Source organism: Urocitellus parryii, chromosome 2, assembly GCF_045843805.1.
Source record: "Urocitellus parryii isolate mUroPar1 chromosome 2, mUroPar1.hap1, whole genome shotgun sequence".
In the NCBI taxonomy this organism is placed as follows: Eukaryota; Metazoa; Chordata; class Mammalia; order Rodentia; family Sciuridae; genus Urocitellus; species Urocitellus parryii.
Genome location: NC_135532.1, coordinates 30,934,630 through 30,956,812, shown reverse-complemented (window position 1 = coordinate 30,956,812; position 22,183 = coordinate 30,934,630). Strand labels below are relative to the sequence as shown.

Below are 22,183 nucleotides of genomic sequence, written 5' to 3'. Positions count from 1 at the left end.
GTGTCCTTATTACCTAGTAGTTGCCAGGCTGTAAAAGAGTTCTTGTCATTTTGATTCTCAGATGAGTCACTGGGGCTCTTGCCCCCAGAGCACTTTATTATGATTCAGTGCAAAGGACTGGGAAGGCTGGGGCTTCCGGGAGTGAGTGTGTCGGTGGGGGTAGCAGTGGCTCCGCGTTGGCATGAGGCTTAATTGACACCTTTGATGTAGACTAAGACAGAACCCGCACCTCCCACTGCTGCTGGGAAGACGTCAGCCTTACGCAGAAAAGGCATCTGCTGATGAATCCTGCATCTCATTCAGCTGCTCGGGGCGCAGCCTTAGCCATCCTTAACTAATCCAGCCGCGTCCCTACTTCCGCTGGTGCTCGGCTTAGTGCTGAGAGGAGATCTTGCCTCTTGCCATTGTCAGGTCAAACACTGTGTCCATGTTAGAACTCATTGAAGGTAAGTGGAATGCACTGTCGCTCTCCCTCCTGGAAAGTGTCTGTTGTACACCTCCAGAGTGTATGTGTCTCCTGCCTGGTTCTACCTTACTCAGTGTGGACTGTAATGTCATTTTTACAAGTAAAATAGAGGCAACTTTATGTGTCTTGATAAAAAAATATATATATATCTGTCTCTAGGTGTTTTATCTGTTCTTAAAGGCAATGCTGCTTAGAGAAAAGAATTGCTTATTTGAGTTCTGTGGGTTTATCTCAGTTTAATGACAATAGTGTATTCCAGTTCTCAAAAGTTGAGAATCAGGCAGAATTCCAGTGATTTGAACCTGCTAGAGAACAGCTTTAATTTTCAATGGCAGCACAGACAAACTGTGAGGAGTTCTTCAGTGTCTGTGGCCAATTACTTTGTACTGTTTAAAGCAAGGCCACCAGAATCAGGCTGGTGGATGAATAGGGAACACATGGACTCAGGAACTTCCAGAAGTGATTAAGTAAGTAATTATTTTAAAACAAACAAACAAACAAAAAAAACCCACAGTGATCTGAGGATGTACCTTGTGAGCTTGTGCTAACATTTGCTCCTACTGGGTTAGCATGGGGCATCTAAAGAAAAGGAGGAATCTCACCGAAAATGTCTTAACCACACTTTTAAATTCTCTGTTGGCACAGATAAAGCTATTATTAATACTTTCATCAGAAGTTGTAAAAAGTACATTTTAAAAATTATTATGTAACCTGCAGCTCTATTAAACACAGGATTCACAAAATAGTGAGTTTCTGAAGACAGTTATCCCTCTAAGGCTTTTCTCCATGATACAGATAAATGAATATCTAAATTTTAGCAGATGTCCCTCTCTGTTTGTTTCTCTGAAAAGATGAATTGTCATGAAAATTATTTAACATGCCATTTTTCTCTCTGTGTGATTCTTTGTATTTCTAGTTAATGGAACCCCTGGTAGTCAGCTCTCTACTCCTCGCTCGGGCAAGTCGCCAAGCCCATCACCTACCAGTCCAGGAAGCCTGCGGAAGCAGAGGGTAAGGAAACAAGCAAGCTACCTGTTTAAGTTCTGTCTGAGCCTTGATGCAAGAAACAAATAGTGCTGCTTGTCTCTAGGGAATAACCACGCCAGGGCAGGGGGTGACAATACTGGGTCACTTACCATTGCTATGGTGTAGTGAGAACTCTGGGCTTTTAATTTCTCCATCATCTTGGTCCAGATCTTAACTCTAAAGAGAATGTACATTGGCTGCTTCACTTTTAAATACCTTCCTCTTTTTTTTTTTCTTTTTTTGTTTTAAATGCACAGACTTTATAAGCACTCGTTTTTAAGCTTCCTTAATGGTAATGAATTTTATTAGATAGCATCACTGATTACCAGCCCCTTCAGGAAAAGGAAGAGTGCTGTTTGGGGATGTAGGGGAGTTGCTGTGTGGCTTAGAGTGGTGTTCCAGAGCAGCCAGGAGCTCCTGGGATAGGGGGTGGGTACATAGGCTAAATGGTTTTGTGAATGAAACCCGTATTGAGCTCATGCTCTCTCATCTCTACTTGTATTTATTTTGAGCCTCTTGTGTAATAAGAGAGAAATTGGCTGAGCTTGGAGAACAAAGTGAAAAAGTTGCAAAACAGTGTTAGTTTCTGCATGTTAAGGAACAGAGTAAGAATTAGCTCTCCATTCTGGATGGAAGAACTACTGTTCTGTCCCCTCACAGCCTGTCCTATTTGACCTTTTTTCAGTAACCCCAAGACAAGAATAAGAGAATTGGAGAGGGGGATTGGGGAAGGTTCAAGGAAGGATAGAAGCCTCTCACGGTTTTGATTTCAAAATTAAGGTCAGGGGAGGGCGTGCCCTTAGGAGAGTTTTTTATGATGATGGTCAGCGAATGTTTTAATAAGCTAGATTCCTCACGGCTATTGCACTCAAATACTGGATTCTTGAATTTGGTTTCTTTTGTTATGTTTTTTTAAAGTGACACTTCTTGATTCCATAAATTTAAGCTTCACCCAAAATGGAAGCCCCTCTCTTCAAGTCTCCTGCCCAGATTGGGTCTTTAGGCTGACAGAACTATTGGCCATCTCAACAGAGGGGAGGAGGGGGACTTGGTCAGTTCCTAGTCCCACTGGAGCCTGTAGCACCAGGTGTCAGGCTTTATTATCTTTCTCTACTGATTCACCTGGCATCAGGCTGAACTTGTTTAGATTGTTGGATGCAGTCTCTATATGGGCATTATAAAGTCCAGAATCATTAACAAATATTCAAAGAAGAATTGGCCAATTTTGTATAATCTCCTAAAGCCCTACCCATGAGTGAAGAAAGAGCCTGGGTGGCCATTCTTTCCATGTAAATGTCACCCAGTAAGGCTCTAATCTTATAGGGATTGTATTAGATACAGCACAATAAGGATCCTCTTTCAGAAAAGTTTCCCACCCTGTCTCTAACTAAATGGAGGCTTTGGAGAGTACACCTAGCACAGAAATCCCCCCTTTATTCTTTGATCCAATTAAATTCAGATTCCAGATTTATTGATGAAGCTCACGTTTAGTTGTTGAGGTTGATATCAAATTAAGAGTGATTGAGAATCCCTGCTACAGATGCAAACTGTTTGTTGATAGTGAAGACCCCTCCATATTGGGATGGAAAGCTTTGCTCAGATGTCCTTTGTTGGCAGAATGAAGTTAAAACATGCATCTTTGCCCTCTGTAGTCTCCGCTTCACTTGGATTTGTCCAACTGAGGCAGAAAATTTCCATCTGGCTGTGTAGTCATTGGCTTATATAATGAACATTTTTAGCACTTGGGAAATGATTATAAGGTGTGGTTCTCTGACAGATCCTTCATTTTTCCATTTAAACTACCAAGACAAGCATCATCCTTGAGAGAGAGGAGAAAGAGATCCCATTTGAGGTTTTTTGGGGAGTGGGGGTGGGGGATGCTTATCACCATCTGAAAACATTTATTAAGCACATGTTGTGAGCAGGACACTGGATATATTCAAAGATGGTATGGTTTCCAAGCTTATGAATCTAGCTGTATCCATTCAAAGATGATTTTCAAGCCTTTGAATTTATGAACATCCTCCATCTATGTTCCATGTCAGTGCATGGAGATGTTCCCAGCTGCCTTAGTGAGAGGGCTTTCATCTTGGTGTGTAGACAACTGCATCAAGTAACCCCTCCCAGTTAAAATGGGCCGAGAATATCCCTAAAAACTGATCCTGTTTCAAATTTTGCTAATATCCTTCTCAAATGGTTGGCTATACTCCTATGCAGGAAATACCGAAATAAGTGAAAGATGGTGTGTGCTAAAAGAAGAGACTTCAAAGAATAAATTAACTTTTTTATTGCAAATTAGAAAACAGTAGCTACTTCTATTTTTTCCTTCTGTGTTGCCTAGCAACATAACCAGGAAAATGAGTTGGCTTCCCCCATCTCAATACACACATGCACACACACACATATATACGCTTCTTACCCCTTTTAAAGTAGAGGAATGTAAAAATGTTTTTTTAAGGAATATTGAGAAATTTGACTGCCTTCTTTACAAATAATAAAATCTATATTTTATTTGTATTGCAATTTAATCAGCTGTTTTTTCTTAAAATCATGTTTATATGTTACTTCTTCTAATGTTTTTAAATAGTCTTTAAAAATGAAGAGTCTGCATAAACATATTTGTGGCCCAAAGTAGCTCCCCTCCCCCAATTTTTCTAACACCGTTACTTGAATTTCTGTCTAGAAGTTTCTGAATAGTCACAGAATGGGCTCCTGGAGGCTCTTTTCCCATCCATGAACTTTTCTTGGTCCCATTTCTTAAAACATCAGGGCAAAAATACGTTATGTTGTGTAGGTTGAATGAAGCTCCCCTTTATACTCCTACATCACTGACTTTAGTAGATTATCTGATCAGATGATGTGAGGAGTGGGTGGTACAAAATGGGGGGGGGGCCCAGTGTAGACTCTCTCTGCAGATCTGAGCTGGTTGCTTGGCTACCAACAGAGATCTAATAGCAGAAAAGGGCAGGAGGGAAGAAGCAGGGTGGTGACGAGCAAGTGGTTGGGGGCCAGGGAAGGAGCCTTGGGAAAGGGTGGGGGTAATTATGCATTCTTCCTATCATCCAAACATAAAATTTTGAGAAGGCAGTGTTTGTTGGGTTTATACTCTGTGTAAATGCAACACCTGAGTTGCTACTCTGGGACAAGAATATGCTGAATGCCTTCAGGGGCTCCTGCTAAATGATTTTGTGAGGTAAGCACATTCCTTTTATACCCAGAATTGGAAGGAAAATGTTCATGGAAGAATTGCCTAGACACAGAGTGGCAAAGTTGGTCTTGAAGACCTCTGGAGCCAGAGCTCAACTGGATGTGGCAAGCAAAAGAGTACAAATAGATCAGGCAACTTTTTTTTTCTGGCTGATAAGGTGACATCTGCATCATTTTGTCTATGTAGATGGTTTCTCTGTTGTTATCTCTCCTCTTCTGCAAAGCCGCTGACTTTAGAAGGTCTAATTATATTAGAAACCAAGGATGCCCATTCAGGGTTGCTCCTAGGAGAGCAACGGGGCACCCACGAAAGCCAAGTAAACGAATCTGTACCGCCCTTCATCTTACAGGACCTGTATCGCCCCCTCTCATCGGATGATTTGGACTCAGTAGGAGACTCAGTGTAAAAGACACATGGAGCAATGTATATGGTTTGTGATTGGGTGAAGGTTCACGTTTCCTAAGCAAAAGTCTAACAGCAAAATACACAAAAGAGTTTTGCATACTTTAAAATAGTAAAAATCAAATCATACAAAATACAATACATAGGCATTTTATATTCATGATACTTGTCCTTGAAGGAAAGATTTTTTGAAAAAATATCTCCTCCATTTGATTTGATTAGGGGGAGTTTCAACACAATATTGCTCAATTGCCGAGCTTTTTTTTGTGTGAGACCTGGCTGTAGATAAATTTCATATATGGACCCAATATTGAATACAGGAATATGCTAACAATGTAGCATTATAGAGTCATCATTTCCACAGATATAGCTTTCTTTTTAATTGTAAGAAGATATATATATATATATATATATATATATATATATATATATATACACACACACACACATACACACAGACACACACACATTTTTTTCTGTACTTAATTGCAAAGCAGATCGAAATGGCACTAGCAAACACATTTTTTCCTTAAAGTTGTATTCTTTTTCAAATTTGGATGACTGGGTTTTTAGAGCTACTTTTATTATAAAATAATGAAAATATTCAATTATATTTTTTTCTTTATAAATGGAAAAAGCTTCTTATGATTTTGTGGGTTAATATATCTAAGGGGAAAAACTCATGTCAAGGACATATCTCTTGAAGGTATTACCGTTGGACATTAGGAACTTGTTTTTGTCAAATAAATTTTATTTTTTTAAAGTTGTCTTTTATTGGAAACAACATAAATATAGCTTAATCTGTATGGAAATATGAAGAACTTATTCAATGGCATTGCTATAAATGATATAATTCTTCCTTACAACCATATATGTGATTTTAAATGTATAAAGCCTGCAGTTAGGATTTTTTTTTTTCTTATAACACACAGACATTTTTAAAAAAAATGCCTAGACTTTAAAAACAAATTCATTTTGAGAGTAAAAATTCCCTGAAATGGTGCTGTATAAATTAAGCCAAAAATATCTAATTGTTCATTTTGATAAAACCTGAATTTTGCTGTTGTTTTGGAAATGTTCATATGCAAAACTCCTTTTGTGTTATACCAAGTAAGTCTATGATTATAACCCATTGTCAAACATTAACCTACTAATTCTGCTCTCAGTCTTCTATTTTAAAAATTATAGTCAGCTTTGCTTAAATATAAAACAACTATTTTAAAATCTGAATGTTAGAAATTAATTTAATGTGTATGGTCTATTATGTGTAAGCCATATCCTGTGATCATTTACTTTTACTAGTTCAAACACTAACAATTTTAGACTTAGAAAGCATGGTTTTGATATTCTCCAGGCTTGACATATCTCAGTAGGTGATAAATTTAAAATGCATTATGCCATTTGGGGTATTTTACTTGAAATTTTTTTTTCAAATTTTACTTCAAAACAATTTTCAAACATTTGATTCAAGATGGAGAGAAATTCAGTTGTCATACACTGTTTTAAATGTTATCGATTTATCTCCTTGGTAAATTGTTCAACTAGCAAATTTTACCATCTGGTTTATAGTTACCTATGTTACCATCTCACTTTACAAGTGAATTAAATATTCCAACCAAAAGAAGCAAAAAGAAAAAAGTCCAGGCAATCTAACAGCATTTGAAAACTTAGCCCTATAATAATTAGTGCCTCATTATCCTGTCTGTTGAAGAGAAAGACACTTCTCTGGCAGGTTATTCGAGAACTGCAAACTGAACCATTCCATCTTGAAAGAACAGTTCATAATAATACCTGTTCCAGACCTCAGGTTTTAAAACTGTTTCCAATAGAAAGGAACAGAGACTCCTGCTGAGATCAAAAGGCTGCTTTGTCTTAGCTGAAACAGTAAACATCTGTGAGGCTGCCTCTGCTGGTGTCTGTTTTAGTTATGTCTTTGTAAAATGCATTACTTAATACAGTCGAGTCCGTAAAAGATTAGTATGTATTTGACTAAACTGTCAAAAATGCAGAGAAAGCAGTGGAACAGTTAACTTAAATCTGGTGGGGTCAGATGGTCCAGAACAAAAATAAATTCCAGTAATTTCAACTTCCCTGCACTGTCAATCTTATGGACAACTACTGCTAAGAGAGGTCCAATAAATGCTATTTGTTCTGTATAAGTGGCAGATATTGCCAATTGATATAAAGCCCACAGCTTTGTTTAGACATGGCTAAAAGAAACTGGACTTATACTAATTGCCGATAGATATCATGGCCAACTTTCCATTCAAGCCGTTCCAAGGGAAATGCTATTCCACAGCATTTAATCTTTTGAACATATGACTTTTATTAAAGGACTGTTCAGGGGCAATATATATCATTTACTTTTTGAAACTAAAGTCCCTCCAAGATTGAAATAGCACACCACTTATAGACTTTGAGATCTTTTTCTATGCAGGGCATAATTCTATTACACAAAAGCAGAAATAGAAAATCCTTAGCAACAAACCATAAGTTTTCAGTTCATTGCTGGAACCAAATTGGTGATTTATAGGCACTTAAGATTTGCTTACTTACAGAATTCTTTTGCAAAATTAGACACTGAATTTTAAAATTGATCTACTGAGCAGGAGAGCACTCCAGCAAAAGTCATGCATTTTTTTTTCTTTATAGTAATCCTTAAAAGTGCTTTGAAGCCATTGTGCTGTCGTTGAAAGTTTGAGACTTTCTCATTTACACTCACTTTTTATTTCTTAGACATAGATATTGTAGAAAAAGATATTAGAAATATTTCCCTGCTTTCAGCATTTTAGAAGTGTAAAACCTAGTAATATACAAAGTGTGGAGTCCAGTGCAAACTCAAACGACTATAGGTCTGAAAGCCATGTGGGATATTCTTCTTTGTTTTGCCTAATCAATTAAGTCGGGAGAAATTTAAAGTGTTCCTATAATGCCATAGGCTTTTAAGAAGATTCAGGGCCACCCATCTGTGTATATCCCTGTGTAAATATATTAGCTTATCTAAATATTTCAAGACCAAGTAACATTTTGTAAAACATTTGAATAAGCATTAACGTAACCCGAGTTAACCAGCAGGGATATTCTGATTGAATCTACTGCAGATCTATATATGATGGGCTTTTTCTTTCTTTCCAATGAAAAAAAATGTATAAAAGTCACATCTCTAAATAAAAGTGAATGACAATAAAGAAGAATATTCCTAAAAAATGAGTCCATATATTTTGCCTATTGGACTACTAAATTTTTCATAGTGGCCATATATCTGTACAGATGTGTGGGTGTTTTGTGATTTTTCAGGGCTCAGTGTATTCATGAGTGTGCCTATGTAAGTATTCATGTATGTGTATAGACCATAAATAGCAAAGTATGGTGTTTGTGACACAGTCTTATAAGTTACTGGCTCTTGTAGAATCATACGTAAACCTTTATGTCATAAAGTGCTACGCCGTTGACATATCATTTGGGACGTATTTAAGTTCAAAAACTGTTTGCTAAACTTGTATGACAAAATAGTTCAATATTCAGATGTACTGATTTATAAAAAAAAGGAAAATGAAATCCAGATAAACAAAAATTGAAATTCAGACAAATCCAATATTGTGTTAACTACTAAATAACACATTAATATTTACATTTTAATGTCTTGGTGTTTGATTCTTAAAATGATTGAGTATTATAACTGATATTTTCCTATTTTGTGTGTGTATTGATGACTGTAGTGATTGTCAATCAATATTCACTACAAAATAAAACATTGATTTGTAGAGTTGTAACTAGAGGAGTATTATGTTAAACCAAATACTCCAAAGTGTGTTTGATTTGAAGTAAGCTTAATAACAAAGCCAGATAACCTGTAAGGCAATTCTGTATGTTCTTTTAAACCATTATTCTAAACTGTTGACATATTTTGAATATACTTGCTATATGTGTGTATATATCCACATAAATATATACACACTTGAAAATGCTAATTGATCGAATTTACTGTGTGTACATTTGCTCATTTATGCATATTTTTGTTAGCCTTGCTATCACCTCTAATTGTGCATGTATGTGACAACTGTATTTGATTGAGATATCCCACAGTGGTATAGTGTGAAAATTTGAGATATTCTGAATTTAATATACCAATTGCCTGGTAGAGTTTGCTCTGCTGTCAGCTGAAAAATATTTGTAATTTTGTGCCTGTAACGCATGTGGAAAACATAGGAAGTCAGAGGACCTTACGGTAATTTTTAAGGGTGCATGATATATGTGTCTTTAAAATGTGGTTCATTTTAGTAAAGATGATGGATAAATTCCAAGATAGTATAAATGATGCATGTAATACATGGGTGTTTGTATTATATATGGCCACAAAATGTTTTTGAAGCCAGGGTAGTATCAGAAGGTTTATGGGAAAAGAACTATGAAAGTTCATTTTCTTTTGATGTGTGTTTTGAGGAGTTTATACTCATCCACAAGCAAGGAATTGAGTTCATTTTTTTCTAAGGTTTCTTTACTTTGAAATACATTATGAATGTTATAAATTTGGGTACGCTTTTTATAAAGAGATGACATACTTTCTGCTTACAATATGAGTTGCTTGGATGTGTATTCTCCTCTTAAAAAAAGAGCATTTGGTTTTAAAAATATTTTGAACAGCGATATATTTTAATCCATCATTTCAGGCCATCAGCAGAGTTTTGTAGAGCCAAGAACTAATGAAATGTTTCATTGAACTACCCAGTTTTGAAAGTTCCATCACTTTGTGCTGTGGTTTCATTGTAAAATGTTGTACCTTGTGTTTCACAATGGACCATGTTATTCTCTTGAAGTTGACTTTGTGACACTTACCATCTTAGAATAATTATATAATAAACAGGAAAAACTGCCTATGTTGTTCAGTGAGTTTTTTTCAGAAAACTTGATGAATAGATTTTGGAATTAAAATGATGGAATGGGGTAAAGATGACTTCATCACCATGTAGATAGCATTCTTGTAAATAGATCAACAAGTGATGCTTGAGATGCTGCAGAATAGCACTGTGTGACATCCAAAGTCTAAAATACAATAAAAGCAAAGTAAGAAAATTATGTGATAGGGAATTCTGTTTCAGTAGGTTGCATTAAATTAGTAATATGCCTTCCTCTGAGGCTTGTTTTAAGGGTGAATTTGTTGGACAAATTGGCAACTGGTTGAAAAATAGAAATTAACATGCATTTTTGAAACATTACCTGTGCCCTGGGTTTAAAGGTCTCTTTTTATCAAGGTCATCTAATTTGCAGAAGAAAATTTTACATGTGTACATTTTTATGTGTATGTGTATGTATGCAAGCTATTTATTTTAAAAGCATGGATAAATAAAAATATTTAATAAATATATTATAGTTAATTAAATAAATAATGATAATACCTGATCAACTTTAGCTTAGAACGAAATTCATAACATAGTTCATTCATATTATAGTATAGATGAGAATAGAAAATTCTTCTGGTCAAGTTAGAAAAAATACTCTACATTAAAACTGTTATAAGCTGGGTGACTCAGGATGCTGAGGCAGGGGATCACAAGTTCAAGGCTAGCCTCAGCAGTTTAGTGAAGACTTAAGAAACCTGGTGAGACCCTGTCTCAAAATAAAAAAGGACTGAGGATTTTGAACCTTAGAATCCATTGGCTCTAACTGGCTGTATTTCTTTTGTCCCTGATAAATTTAATCAGTGTCCACAGCAATAATGGTACAGCTGGAAGGAATGTTTCCAGATTTACAGAATTTCCACAGGATATTCATACTTTCTCCTTAATAGAACCAGAACTTAAAGTAAACATAGCAGGTGCCTGGAAGAACAGTGAGCTTCCTCATTAGAGGTTGAGAATCCCCATTTGAGAGAGCTACTCTATCCAGAGGGAATACATGAGATGACTTCCTGGTCCCCATCCAAACTGTGATCTCATGAAGAGTAACTCGTCAGCAGACATATCGTAGCTACCCAATGGCACAGTTTTTTCAAGACAAATGGTTCAGATTGAGAGTTTATAGATCTTGGCCTGAGTATAGTGATTAGCAAATAGAGACAAAAAAAGACCACCCAATACAACAAACAGATGGATCTAATTGTAAATAAATGCATTGATTTTTTAAAAAAATCTTAGCTCCCATTGCTTTACTAGCATAGACAGTATTCCCATTTTCATTTTCTCCTCCTCAGTTAACCAAATCTTTATGAAATTTAGCATCTTCATTAATTTTTTAATACTCACTGTTATTATATACATGATTGCCTACATCATAAAGTTTATTTTAGATTGAACATATTATGAAGAATTCAGATAAAAGAATTTGGAAAAAGGCATTTCCTTTGTGCCTTGTTTCAAAAAAGGGGTGTGGTTTTTCTGTGTTACTTAGGATGCTACTGGTCTCAAGCTCTCTACACCAAAATTGCTATTTAATGTTGTTCTCTCAGGTCATCTTCAAAGCATCTGTAGACCTAAATCCAAGATTACCAAGAGAGTTGTTAGAGTTTGTTAAATATGTATGATTTATGTTTCCTTTATAAAGTTGATCCAGAATCTAATGACAGTGACCAATTGATTTCTAAATCCCTTTTAACTGTTTTCCAAATCAACAATAACTATAGGCCAAGAAACAATGTGACATGGAAATAGTACAATTCTCTAGCCAAAACTAAAGCTATCTGGTGAGAACTGTGTACCTCTATTGTAATCAGTTGGATATTTTCCATATCTTGAGGCAGAATGGACCCCAGCTGGGTGACAACATTAATACAAGTGGCAGGAGGAACTCATAACATTTAAAATGAACTGTTTTTTAAAATACATAGTCATCAGATACATCTTGGTAAAATGTGGTTAGAGCTGTTATGTCAGCTTTCTCACTTACTTCAAAAAGTGCGATGTGTTCTCCATCTGTTTTCGCAATCCTGAGCTAACTAGCTACATTTAGGATGTGTTCTTACTTAGGGCCACTCTTTTATGAAGGTGTGCCATAAAAGCATCCAGGTGTCAGCAACCTGCCCAAATGGTTCCCATTAAGCCTGCTTGGAGGTGATGACATTTCAAATGTCACAACACCTCTCAGAGCTGCTAATTGCATTAAATTCTAAAATAACTGTATGCTTTGTACTCTACACCCAGATGCCATGGAATTAGCAAACTGACTGAGCAAACATAAAATCTTATCAGCATGCACCTTCTAAAATGTTTTTTTCTGCTCAGAAAAATCTAAATAGGTCAATCTGTTTCATTTAGAAACAATCAAAACTATAGTTGGGCTTTTCAGTTTTTTCCCCCCTTTTTTGAGTACTAGGCATTAAACTCAGGGTCACTCAACCACTGAGCCACATCCCCAGCCCTTTTTTTGTATTTTATTTAGAAACAGGGTCTCACTGAGTTGCTTAGCTCTTCGCTAAATTGCTGAGCACTGGCTTTGAACTCATGATCCTCCTGTCTCAGCCTCCTGAGCCACTGGGATTACAGGCGTGCACCACCTTGACAGAACTTTCAGCTTTTATTAGTCATAAGTTTTAAAGTCTGGCAAATCTCATTAGGTCAATTCTAAAGAATATGAACTTACACATTTTCTGTTAATTATTTTCAAAATCCTTCATTCAGACTTATGGGTAATAATCAAAAGGTTTCAGGAGAGTCTATGTTATTATATTTAGGTGGGTGACAGCCATACCCAAGGGCCATGTTGATTGCAGAAATGACTTCAACCAAGAGAGAAAACAAAATGTTAAGTGACAAGATAAAAATCCAAAGAATAACAGACTTAGAGATTATGAATGTAATAAAGGGGACATTTTATGTTAATAAATGTGAAGTCTTGGACTTAGTCCCAAACACTAATTTCTCAAATACAGAATAGGGAAAGGAGACACACCTGTGAGCTCAGTGGAGGGTTAAGACACATGCATCCTCAATAAAACAATGTGATCTTGAAGGGAATTAATATTGTATTTAAGATTAAGAAAACTCTGTCCTTCTCTGCTGTGGCTGGTCAGAACACACCTAGAAAGCTGTATTCAGTTTTAAGCATCAGCTTTAAAGAGCGCTGGAGTGTGTCTACAGGAAGGTGAAGGAGTCTTGGAGCTCTGTCACAATATGGACATCCAGAGAAGCTGGAAATATGCAAATTGAGAGAATAGACCCAGAAGTCCATGGCTGCTCTGAATACCTGCAGCAGTGTCATGAAAATGGATTGGATTTGTACTGGCTGGCTCTAAAGATAAAAGACAGAACCATCAATGGAAAATGATTTTAATGTTACTTAAAGAACTTCTACTTTGTCTCATATTAATAATGCAGGGTTGCCACTGCGGGTAACAAGTTCAGTACTGTAATGTTTGACAGTACTGTAATGCCTGACTACCCAACTGAATTCTCTGTAGTGGAGAATTTGACCTATGGATGGAAGTGGGGTGGAATAGATAATATTTAAGGTCCATTCCAGTCCCTCAACTTCTTCAAACCCATAAATGGTCATGGTTATCATCTTGGAAAACCATGTAGTATTCACCACCTTCCCTGGGAAAAAGAAGAAATAAGACCATTAGAAGTTTAATAAAGGTATTTTACTCTATTTGATCCCAATAATCAAAACAGGAACTTTCCAGAGTACTCCGGTTATAAGTGAATACATTTTTCTCTGGAAACTGTCAGTTATCTGCTGCCTTCAGACAGCAGGAAATCTGAAATGACCCAGGGTTCATTTTCAAAAGCTCACAACTAAAGTTGAAAATAAGCAATTGTCAACATAAACAAACTTGTGTTAACTCTACTTTTTTTTTTCCTAAACAGAAGCTAAAAACATTGAGGGTTTTTTTTATTCATGTGGCAGAGAAAACACAGCTGGCATAGTGGCAAGCATTCAGGGCAACCAACATTGGGTGATACTGCTGAAAGTGAAATTCACTGGGTTCATTGGGTGATAAGGCAGTTTAGTGAACAATACATTTATAAAATGCTACAGTTTAAAAGATGTTTTCATGTACTTTGGGTCAGAGTTGTGTACTGAGTACCTGATGTACTTATTAAAAGAACAAGCTTTTGGAACTGAGTATATAAATCGTGGCCATATTTGCTAGGAAACACACTACTGGTCTGTTAGTTTTGGGTGCTTGATGAAAGAATGTGTCTTTGTATTCTAAAATTTAAAACGCTACATGACAAGGCAGCACCTGCCACCCCAACCCACAATGTGTCTACATAATTAAACACCATTTGTGATGCCGCTGGGAGAAATTCAAGGAGCAGAGAGCCCAGAAGAGAAGGCCTCCATGCTAGACATTTCATGAGTGTTTTTGTGATCTGCAGTGGCACCGGGAGATAAAGGATCTCACTGTTCTGGAAAACACATACCTTCCCCTCAAATGTGGTCATGTTAATGTTTATTTTCCCCAGTAATCAACATACTAAATGTGCCTTGTCTCAACCTCCTGTCCTAGTAATATAAATTCAAGGTTTTCAGAAACAGACATTCATGGAAGTCAGCAGAGCATGGCGTAGAAGCTTGTATGTTTACAGTCCCTCCGACAAAATGGGTTATGAATCCACAGTGAGTGTCACACTAAAACAAACTGTTTTGAGGCTAGGATCTGAATTCTCTTTCTAGCCTAACATATGCCAAATTGGTGCTACCGTTCACCCAGGGAAGCTGGATGAGAGAAGATGGTTAAAAAAGAAACCAGTTCAAGTCGTCAGGCTTATTGATGGGGGATTTTGATGATCCTGGAAAATAAGGGGCATAGCATACAAATTTTATGATACTTAGGGATGTATATGAGTCGTGGCAAAAATTCTAGAATATTCTATAGGGAAACAGAGGCATGGCATTGTTAATTATTAAATTTCATCCCAATCATGTCAACTGTCAGTGTTGATGAACTCATTCCATGGGATTGCTCATCTTTCTCACACTCGGGAGAATATTTTGTGGTGCTTGATTCAGATGGCCCCTCAATGATTTAGGAAGCATTTCCTCAACTACATCAATCTCTTGTATGAAAACTAAAATTATTTAATTTACTCTGCAGGAGACATTTGGGTATAATGGACTATATAAAACCTCTCTTAACCCTTTACTTTGTGTACAATTAAGGCTGGATGGAAGGGGGAGGAGGTTGAAGGGAAGCAGGTAAGCAGAGGAAAAGTAGGTCAAGTTTGCTTCTTGTCCCCTCTTCAAATCAATTCAACTACAGATGCTCTTTCCCTTCTCTCTGCTCCACAGACAGCCGGCACCATGAGCCAAAGCCGCCCCCTCACCGCCTCCTGCTCCCATCAGGCCAATCAAGTGGATAAACCCAGGGAAACAGAAGGAAGATCATTTAGGACGAGCTGTATTCACTATTTAGAAATAGCATGGCAATGTGAAAGGAATAGAGGCAGAGATGGAAACATTCACTGTTAAAGCACTGCCCCCTAGCCAATCCTAATATTCAATACCTGGTTTTATTTTGTCTTGAGCTCTCTAATATAATGGTTACCCTGTTTGCTTTCAGGGGCCTTGAGTCAAAACCCATCAAAACTACAAGGGAATCACCAGGCCTAGGTTTTTATTCTTGTTTCTAACCTCAGACATAGTATGTACATTGAACAAACATTGATCACCTATTGAAGGCTTGTGTCTTTATCTCAAAGTGGAATTAACAAACCCCACTCTTTTGCCTTTCTCCTAAAGTCACAGTAGCCTGAAATCTTTATTATTTTATTTTATTTTAGGATATTTCATTTAAAAACTGAAGAGTTTTCTTTTTTCCTATTGTAAGAATAGAAAAAACAGTGGATACGATCAGAATGGTATTATATTTAATCCCATTTGCCACCAGACTGTGTAAGACTGAGGTGAGAGGCTTAATATCTGCCAAACCCAAACTGTGAGCTAAAGGATGATAATTTTGAGAAAAAAGAGAGACGTCTTGGACCCTCCAGGTTTATAATGATCAGCCTGATGAGTCAACACAACGGGGGGGGGGGGGTGGAGGTGCGGTCCTGTGTTCCAAATGTGAAGACCAAGCCTCCCTGAGCATAGGTGAAGCTCTCTCCTGAGATTCTGGGCTGGGTGTAGCACGTGGAGATCGGTCCCTCTGACCCAGTGTTTTTATCTTCTGTTTTGTTCCCTTGCAGAGCTCTCAGCATGGTGGCTCTTCTACTTCACTGGCATCCACCAAAGTCTGCAGCTCAATGGATGAGAACGATGGCCCTGGGGAAGGTGATGAGCTTGGGACTTGGTATCTGAGGAGAAGGCCCAGCTTTTATAGGGGCAGAGGAATGGGTTGGCAGAATTAACTCTGAAAAACTGTTAACAGCTCAAGCAGAAGGAAAAGGACCAACCCAAGCAGTTCTCGAGGGTCCATGATAAGGGGCTGGGATGGAACACAGCTCCCACAAGGGATTGGGATGGACTCCTTAGAATGGGAAGAGTTGGCCTCAGCTGGACACATTTCCCTTTCTCTGAGAGTGGGCATTTCCTAGGAAGGACAGCTGTTGCCTGCTTGGGAAATAATAGAGGGTAACTGCTGTCCTTGTGTTCCCAAACTCTGTTCTCTTTTCATGCATTGGAGGCTATTGGCTCTCTTGACTATTACAGCCACAGAAGTGCTCTCATGAACGTGAACTCAATGTATGAAACCATGGTTTCACAGAAAGAATTAGAGATGATTGCAAACAATACTTTCTATCCGTTAAGCTAATTCAGTTTTTAGATTTTCAATGTGAGGTCGTCGAGTGACCTGGATCCCAGAATCAACTTTTTCACTAACTCACTGGATGGTTAGGGGCAAGCCTCTTCAACTGTCCATAATATAGTTCTTCTTCTGTAAAATGGGATGGTAAAATACATACCTATTTCCTCCCTTGTGGTTGTTATCAGCTCAAATTGACTAGGGAAAAGTGTTTAAAAAAAGCGTTCTGATCAAGCCACTCTTAAAAAATCAGCTCCTCTTACTTGGTATTTCCTCAAATGCCCTGTGGGGGAGGCACTTTTATTGTGACAAGAGAGTGAGACTCTGGGATTTACATCATTTCCTTATAGACTGACAATATAATTCAATATAATTCATAATTCAAATCTGGTTCTGAGCTTCCTGGTGAAATGTATCTGAGAAGATCTCAGTACTTTGAAATTCTCGTTTTAAAATGAAATATTCCTACTTTAGTATTTCTCAGTCTTTAATATACACATTTTGTTGTGAATCTCTAAGAGGGAGATGTATCTTTCAACTGCTTAAGAATGATCTAAACATATTATCATTTACTTCAGGCACATGTAGGTGTGAGAAACTAAGGGTCTTGGAAATGAAGACTTATGACAATAATATTTTTATAATATTTCATGAAAAGTAAAATAAAATCACTGCTTTCTCTAACAAAAGCAAAGTCAGCATATGCTTTTAAAATGTATTATATCTTGTTAACTAAAAGCCTTATTTTTATTTATTATTAGTCTTGTTTTGAGTGGAAGTAAAATGGCAATTTTTTATATTTAAATGAAACTGAAAGACATTGTTCTCTTAAATACTCAAGCCTTTTCATCAGTCTTTCTTCCCTAGAGACAACAATATATATTTTTACCTGAACTCTAAATCATCATTGCAATTTAATTTCTAGGTTTTATTATGTTGGGAATCTTTCTAAAGTATTTTTCATAAAGCTTGCTTTATTTCACACACACACACAAACACATACAGAATTATTTCCTGGCTACCATGCAAAATCAGACTTTTTGGCGCTACCATGTCTATAGCTCAGCCACCTAGAAGTCTCTTTTGTTCTGATGTGTTTTATTTGCCTAATGAAATGAAATGGTCTTCGAGTAAGCCTTTGGCTGAGCCTTCTTGGCCAAAAGCCTAAAAAGTACCTTTTATCAATAATCAGGGAAAAAAAATCCCAAGCCCTGCCTTTGAATGGGTGCCCTGTGGATGCTCCCATGGGAAGGAAGGGTCAAAGTATCTCTTTCCATTTCCTGTCTACAGGGCAAACCTGTCGCAACAGCCAAGGATGATCACTTTTATTACCAAAATACTATAACAGCTTCAAGGCTGTCACTTGGGAGATTTTTTTTTTTTTTTTGTAAATTCAGGTGCTTTGCAGTGAATTTAAAACACCCTCAGCCATCTCCTTTCATTCCTATGGAATAGACCAAAAAAAAAAAAAAATCCCTAGACTGACTCCTTCACAGGCAAAATCATGGCTTCTTTCCCAGGCAGGATAAGGGAGAGGGCGTTGGCTCCAGCCCTCACTTTATTCTGGAGATCATCTAGATGGCTTCTAGTAGCTTCACCAATAAAGATATGAAGAGGCTTATGAATATCCACAGCAATAGCAGCAGTGATTACAAATGTCCTACATTTAGATGATTTCCAGAAATTCCACCCACTCTAAAGCCCAGAGTGGTACCAGCATAAAGGTCCTAAAGTAGGCTTTCAGTGGTTTGTCATTCCCCAACAATAACCAAATGTGATATGCAAAAATTACTAGAAAGCTCCCTGGCCACCTAAAGTTTGCAATTCATTTTGAGAAGAAATATTTAGTCTCACTTAAGGTCAAATGAGGAGCACATTTAGAAAACCTGCTAGGCTTCCATCCCTTTTTGCATTCAAGATGCCTGGGGGAAAGCTAGGATTTATAACTTTAAAGCATGTAAATTTTAGAGCCCAGCTATAAAAGGCTTTTTACACCCCTAACATGTTAAAGGTTATCCAGTATATTTATGTGACCTAAGCATGGCTTATTTAGTTTTATGGCCTTGGATATTTAAAGCATTATTAGGCATTTGTAAAATATTTCAAAATGCATTTTCAGGGGGAAAATGCGTTGTGTTAGTGGCACTAACATAATTGAAAGTACAAAACTGTTCTGTTCACAGACATAATAGATAGGGCCATTTCAACTCAACATCTGCTATGCAGGTTGCTAGCAAGAACATTTGTTTAAAACCTGCTCGTTGATACTGGGGAAGGGTGGCAATCAATGCTTAGTTCATAAGGAATTTTACGGAGATCTCCATTTCAGGATGTAGTAAAACCAAGTGTCCAAACAGGAGGCGTTTTTCCTGCTGGTACCATGTCAAGCAGTCAGTCCAGAGACCCTTCAGAACTGCATTTTTCTCTGCGCCATATGGAGCAATGTTATTTCTCCATGCTCAGCAGATATTGAGTAAATGCTATTGATCAAACTGGCATGAAGTTTAAAAAAAAAAAAATGAAACTTCCTCAGAATCCTCACTGCAAGTACTTACACGGGTGGAGGTGAACCCCATACGTTTCCTTTTAGTTTATCATTTGTCTTAGTGAAAACTGTGGAGTATATACAACATCTTCGAAGGATGGGGGCGGTTGCCTCACGTACAGAAAATGACATATTGAGTCTGAATCAGTTCCACTCTAATTAGATGATACTTCTAAATGTCCCCTTTGTGCAACATCTGTGTCCCCTTTTCTACCAATAAAAACATATTAATGATTCTTTTCAGAAGTGTTGGAGGAAGGCTTCCAGATTCCAGCCACAATAGCAGAACGATATAAAGTCGGAAGGACAATAGGAGATGGAAATTTTGCCGTTGTCAAGGAATGTGTAGAAAGGTGAGAAGAATATCACGTGTGTAAAACTTGAAAGGAAACATTTGGCATTATTTTCCCAGGTTGTATCTCTATCTATAGTCTGTGACCCATATGGAATAAGTTAATGTCTCGACCCCAGATGCAAAAAAAAAAAAAAAAAAAAAATTAAAGAGAAACTATTTAACAATGAACTTGAAAAATGTAGTGATTTCTGGGGGTGATCTGTGAATTAACTGTGAATTAAGGACTTTGATTTTTTTTTTTTAATGTACTGGGTAAAACTTTGCCAGGTCTTTCAGGTAAGTTTCTACTTTGTTTAAAATATATATATATATATATATTGAATAGTTTTTTCCCAGTACTTGTTAAGGCATTTTTCATAGAAGTCAAAATATTCCTATATGCAGTTTAAATCTCTAATGGGTACTATCATAAAATTGCACATAACAATAACCTTGAAAAGCTTTAAATGCCTGTGTTGGTGCCAAGAAAAAATGGTGCTTAATATACTAAAATATATTAAAATGGATAATCCAGGTACTCTGGGCCAAGGGGAAGGGTTTAAAGTGAAGGATTTATCCCTGAATTCTTAATGACATACTCAAGGACAGTAGCTAGTAGCTACTAGATGGGAAAGTAACAACTAATAAAATTACAGACCAAAGTGCCCTCAAACCCTCAGCTCAGTATCAGATTTGGATTTCTGTTCTTGGGCACGTGCTTGTTTTAGAGATCCAGGTTATCCTGCAGCTTCTTCTCAGAGCTGTGTAGGCAGAGTATTGAGAAGTCAAGGGGCACCTGCCTCATTCCTTGAAGGAGTGTGTCCTCTAAGTTTCTGGGGGCCTAGTCTGGGATGCACATGACTCCCTTGCCCTTCTCTACTCCCAATGAGACAGGACTCTCTTTCCAGTCAGTTCCTCACCACCACATGGTCATCACACTCCTCTGTGTTATACCACCACTCAGAGAAGATGCCTCAGACCAGAGAAAGCATTTATTCCTGAAGAGCCAGAGCTGGTTCTTCTCCAAGGGTTTTAATTTAGAAGCACAGGTCCATACCACATTAGAGACGGAAGTCTACATAAGGCCTCACATCCTGAGGGTTCTGCTTTGGCCAATATCCACTTACATACCATGTGCTCCCTGTTCCCCTAGATACTTCCTGGAGGATGCTTCTCCAACCAAGATAGCAGAGTCTTCATTAAGCTACCCTCATGCAATTGCTCTCAAATTTTGCTCCACTCCAACATGTCAGCTGGATGAGAACATTTGCAACAGAGACAGTCACCCATGATAGCAGTCACTCTCCATGAGGGAAGAGCAGGGATGATCAGTAGATTGAAAATCCCTTTAGTGGATTCTGCCATGTCACTTTTTCCCCTTTTGCCCTTATCACAGAGCTTGGCCATTCATTGCCTTACTGTCAGATATAGAAAATATCACCTAGTTGTGAGCCAGGAGTCTCTATTGCTGCCTCTTCCCTCCCCATGCAACCTTCAGACCATGCCTGCAGGAGTGCCCATGACTACTTACCTGAAAATGTTTACAGCTAGCCTCCTGGCCATGTTTGGCCTGACCTGACCATACCTGATATTTCACTAAAGCTTGGAGAACTCAAAATGGAGCTTTTGGGACTGAAAGAAAGAGAACACATTAAGCATGAGCCTCAAATTTCTAAGCAATAGAAACTTCAAAATACAACTGTGCTAAGGATTCTGAGAATAATGTCTTAAATATGAATTTTTTGAATTTATTGAGTCAAACTACTTGTCCTTAAGCACCTCATCAAATGCTTACTTCAGAAAGAGATACTCAGTAAATATTGACTGATAGGGTGACATTTTATGACGTTTGGCCAGAATCTCTTGTAAATTGCCAAAGTATACATCATCGGCTTCTTACACATGATTTAGAAGAAGATATTGAGCCTTGAATATAATATTTGCAGTGTGTCCTGCCATTATTAAAAAAAATCCCATTACTTTACTGGGTCTCACACCTGCTAAGACAGGAGCAACCACTATTTAGTGAGCATAAGCTATCTATGAAACCCTTAACTTATGACATCTCATGTAATCATCATAATGATCCCACAATACCAGTATTGTTGTGCCCATTTTTATAGAAGAAAAACTGGAGGAGTTAAATGTCTAAGGTCACTTAGCTAATAATACTTAATAGCTCAATAGTTAAGAAGGCTCTACTCCCAAACCCACACTTTTAGCTTCAACTTCTGATGAATTCCCCACAGGACACATAACTGAGCCAAAATTATACGCATTGCATTTAGCCCTGTGCAAATAAGATAGAGAATGAACTCAGGAAAACTAAGCCTAAGGTGATGGGTGGAGGTGTGTGGACATGTTTATATCATTTTATATTTCATTGATACTTTCACTGATAGTAAATCCAGCCCTTTTAACATGATTTTTGCTACAGCAGAAAATCCCATGTCTAGCAGATTGCCGTGGCCTTTCACTGTGGGGTGTCTGGTTGTTTGCCCGTGCTTGTCATCTGTTGT

At 37.5% G+C, this 22,183-nt stretch overlaps 1 protein-coding gene across 1 annotated transcript in view; it reads left to right on the top strand.

Moving 5' to 3' along the window:
* Positions 1 to 22,183, top strand: part of Dclk1 (doublecortin like kinase 1) — a 323,537-nt gene that overhangs the window by 247,406 nt on the left and 53,948 nt on the right. Inside the window, exons 6-8 of the mRNA XM_026395114.2 lie at positions 1,383 to 1,477; positions 16,229 to 16,313; positions 19,575 to 19,683. Of these exons, the coding sequence (XP_026250899.1) occupies positions 1,383 to 1,477; positions 16,229 to 16,313; positions 19,575 to 19,683 (289 nt within the window). The remainder of the gene's footprint in view (positions 1 to 1,382; positions 1,478 to 16,228; positions 16,314 to 19,574; positions 19,684 to 22,183) is intronic.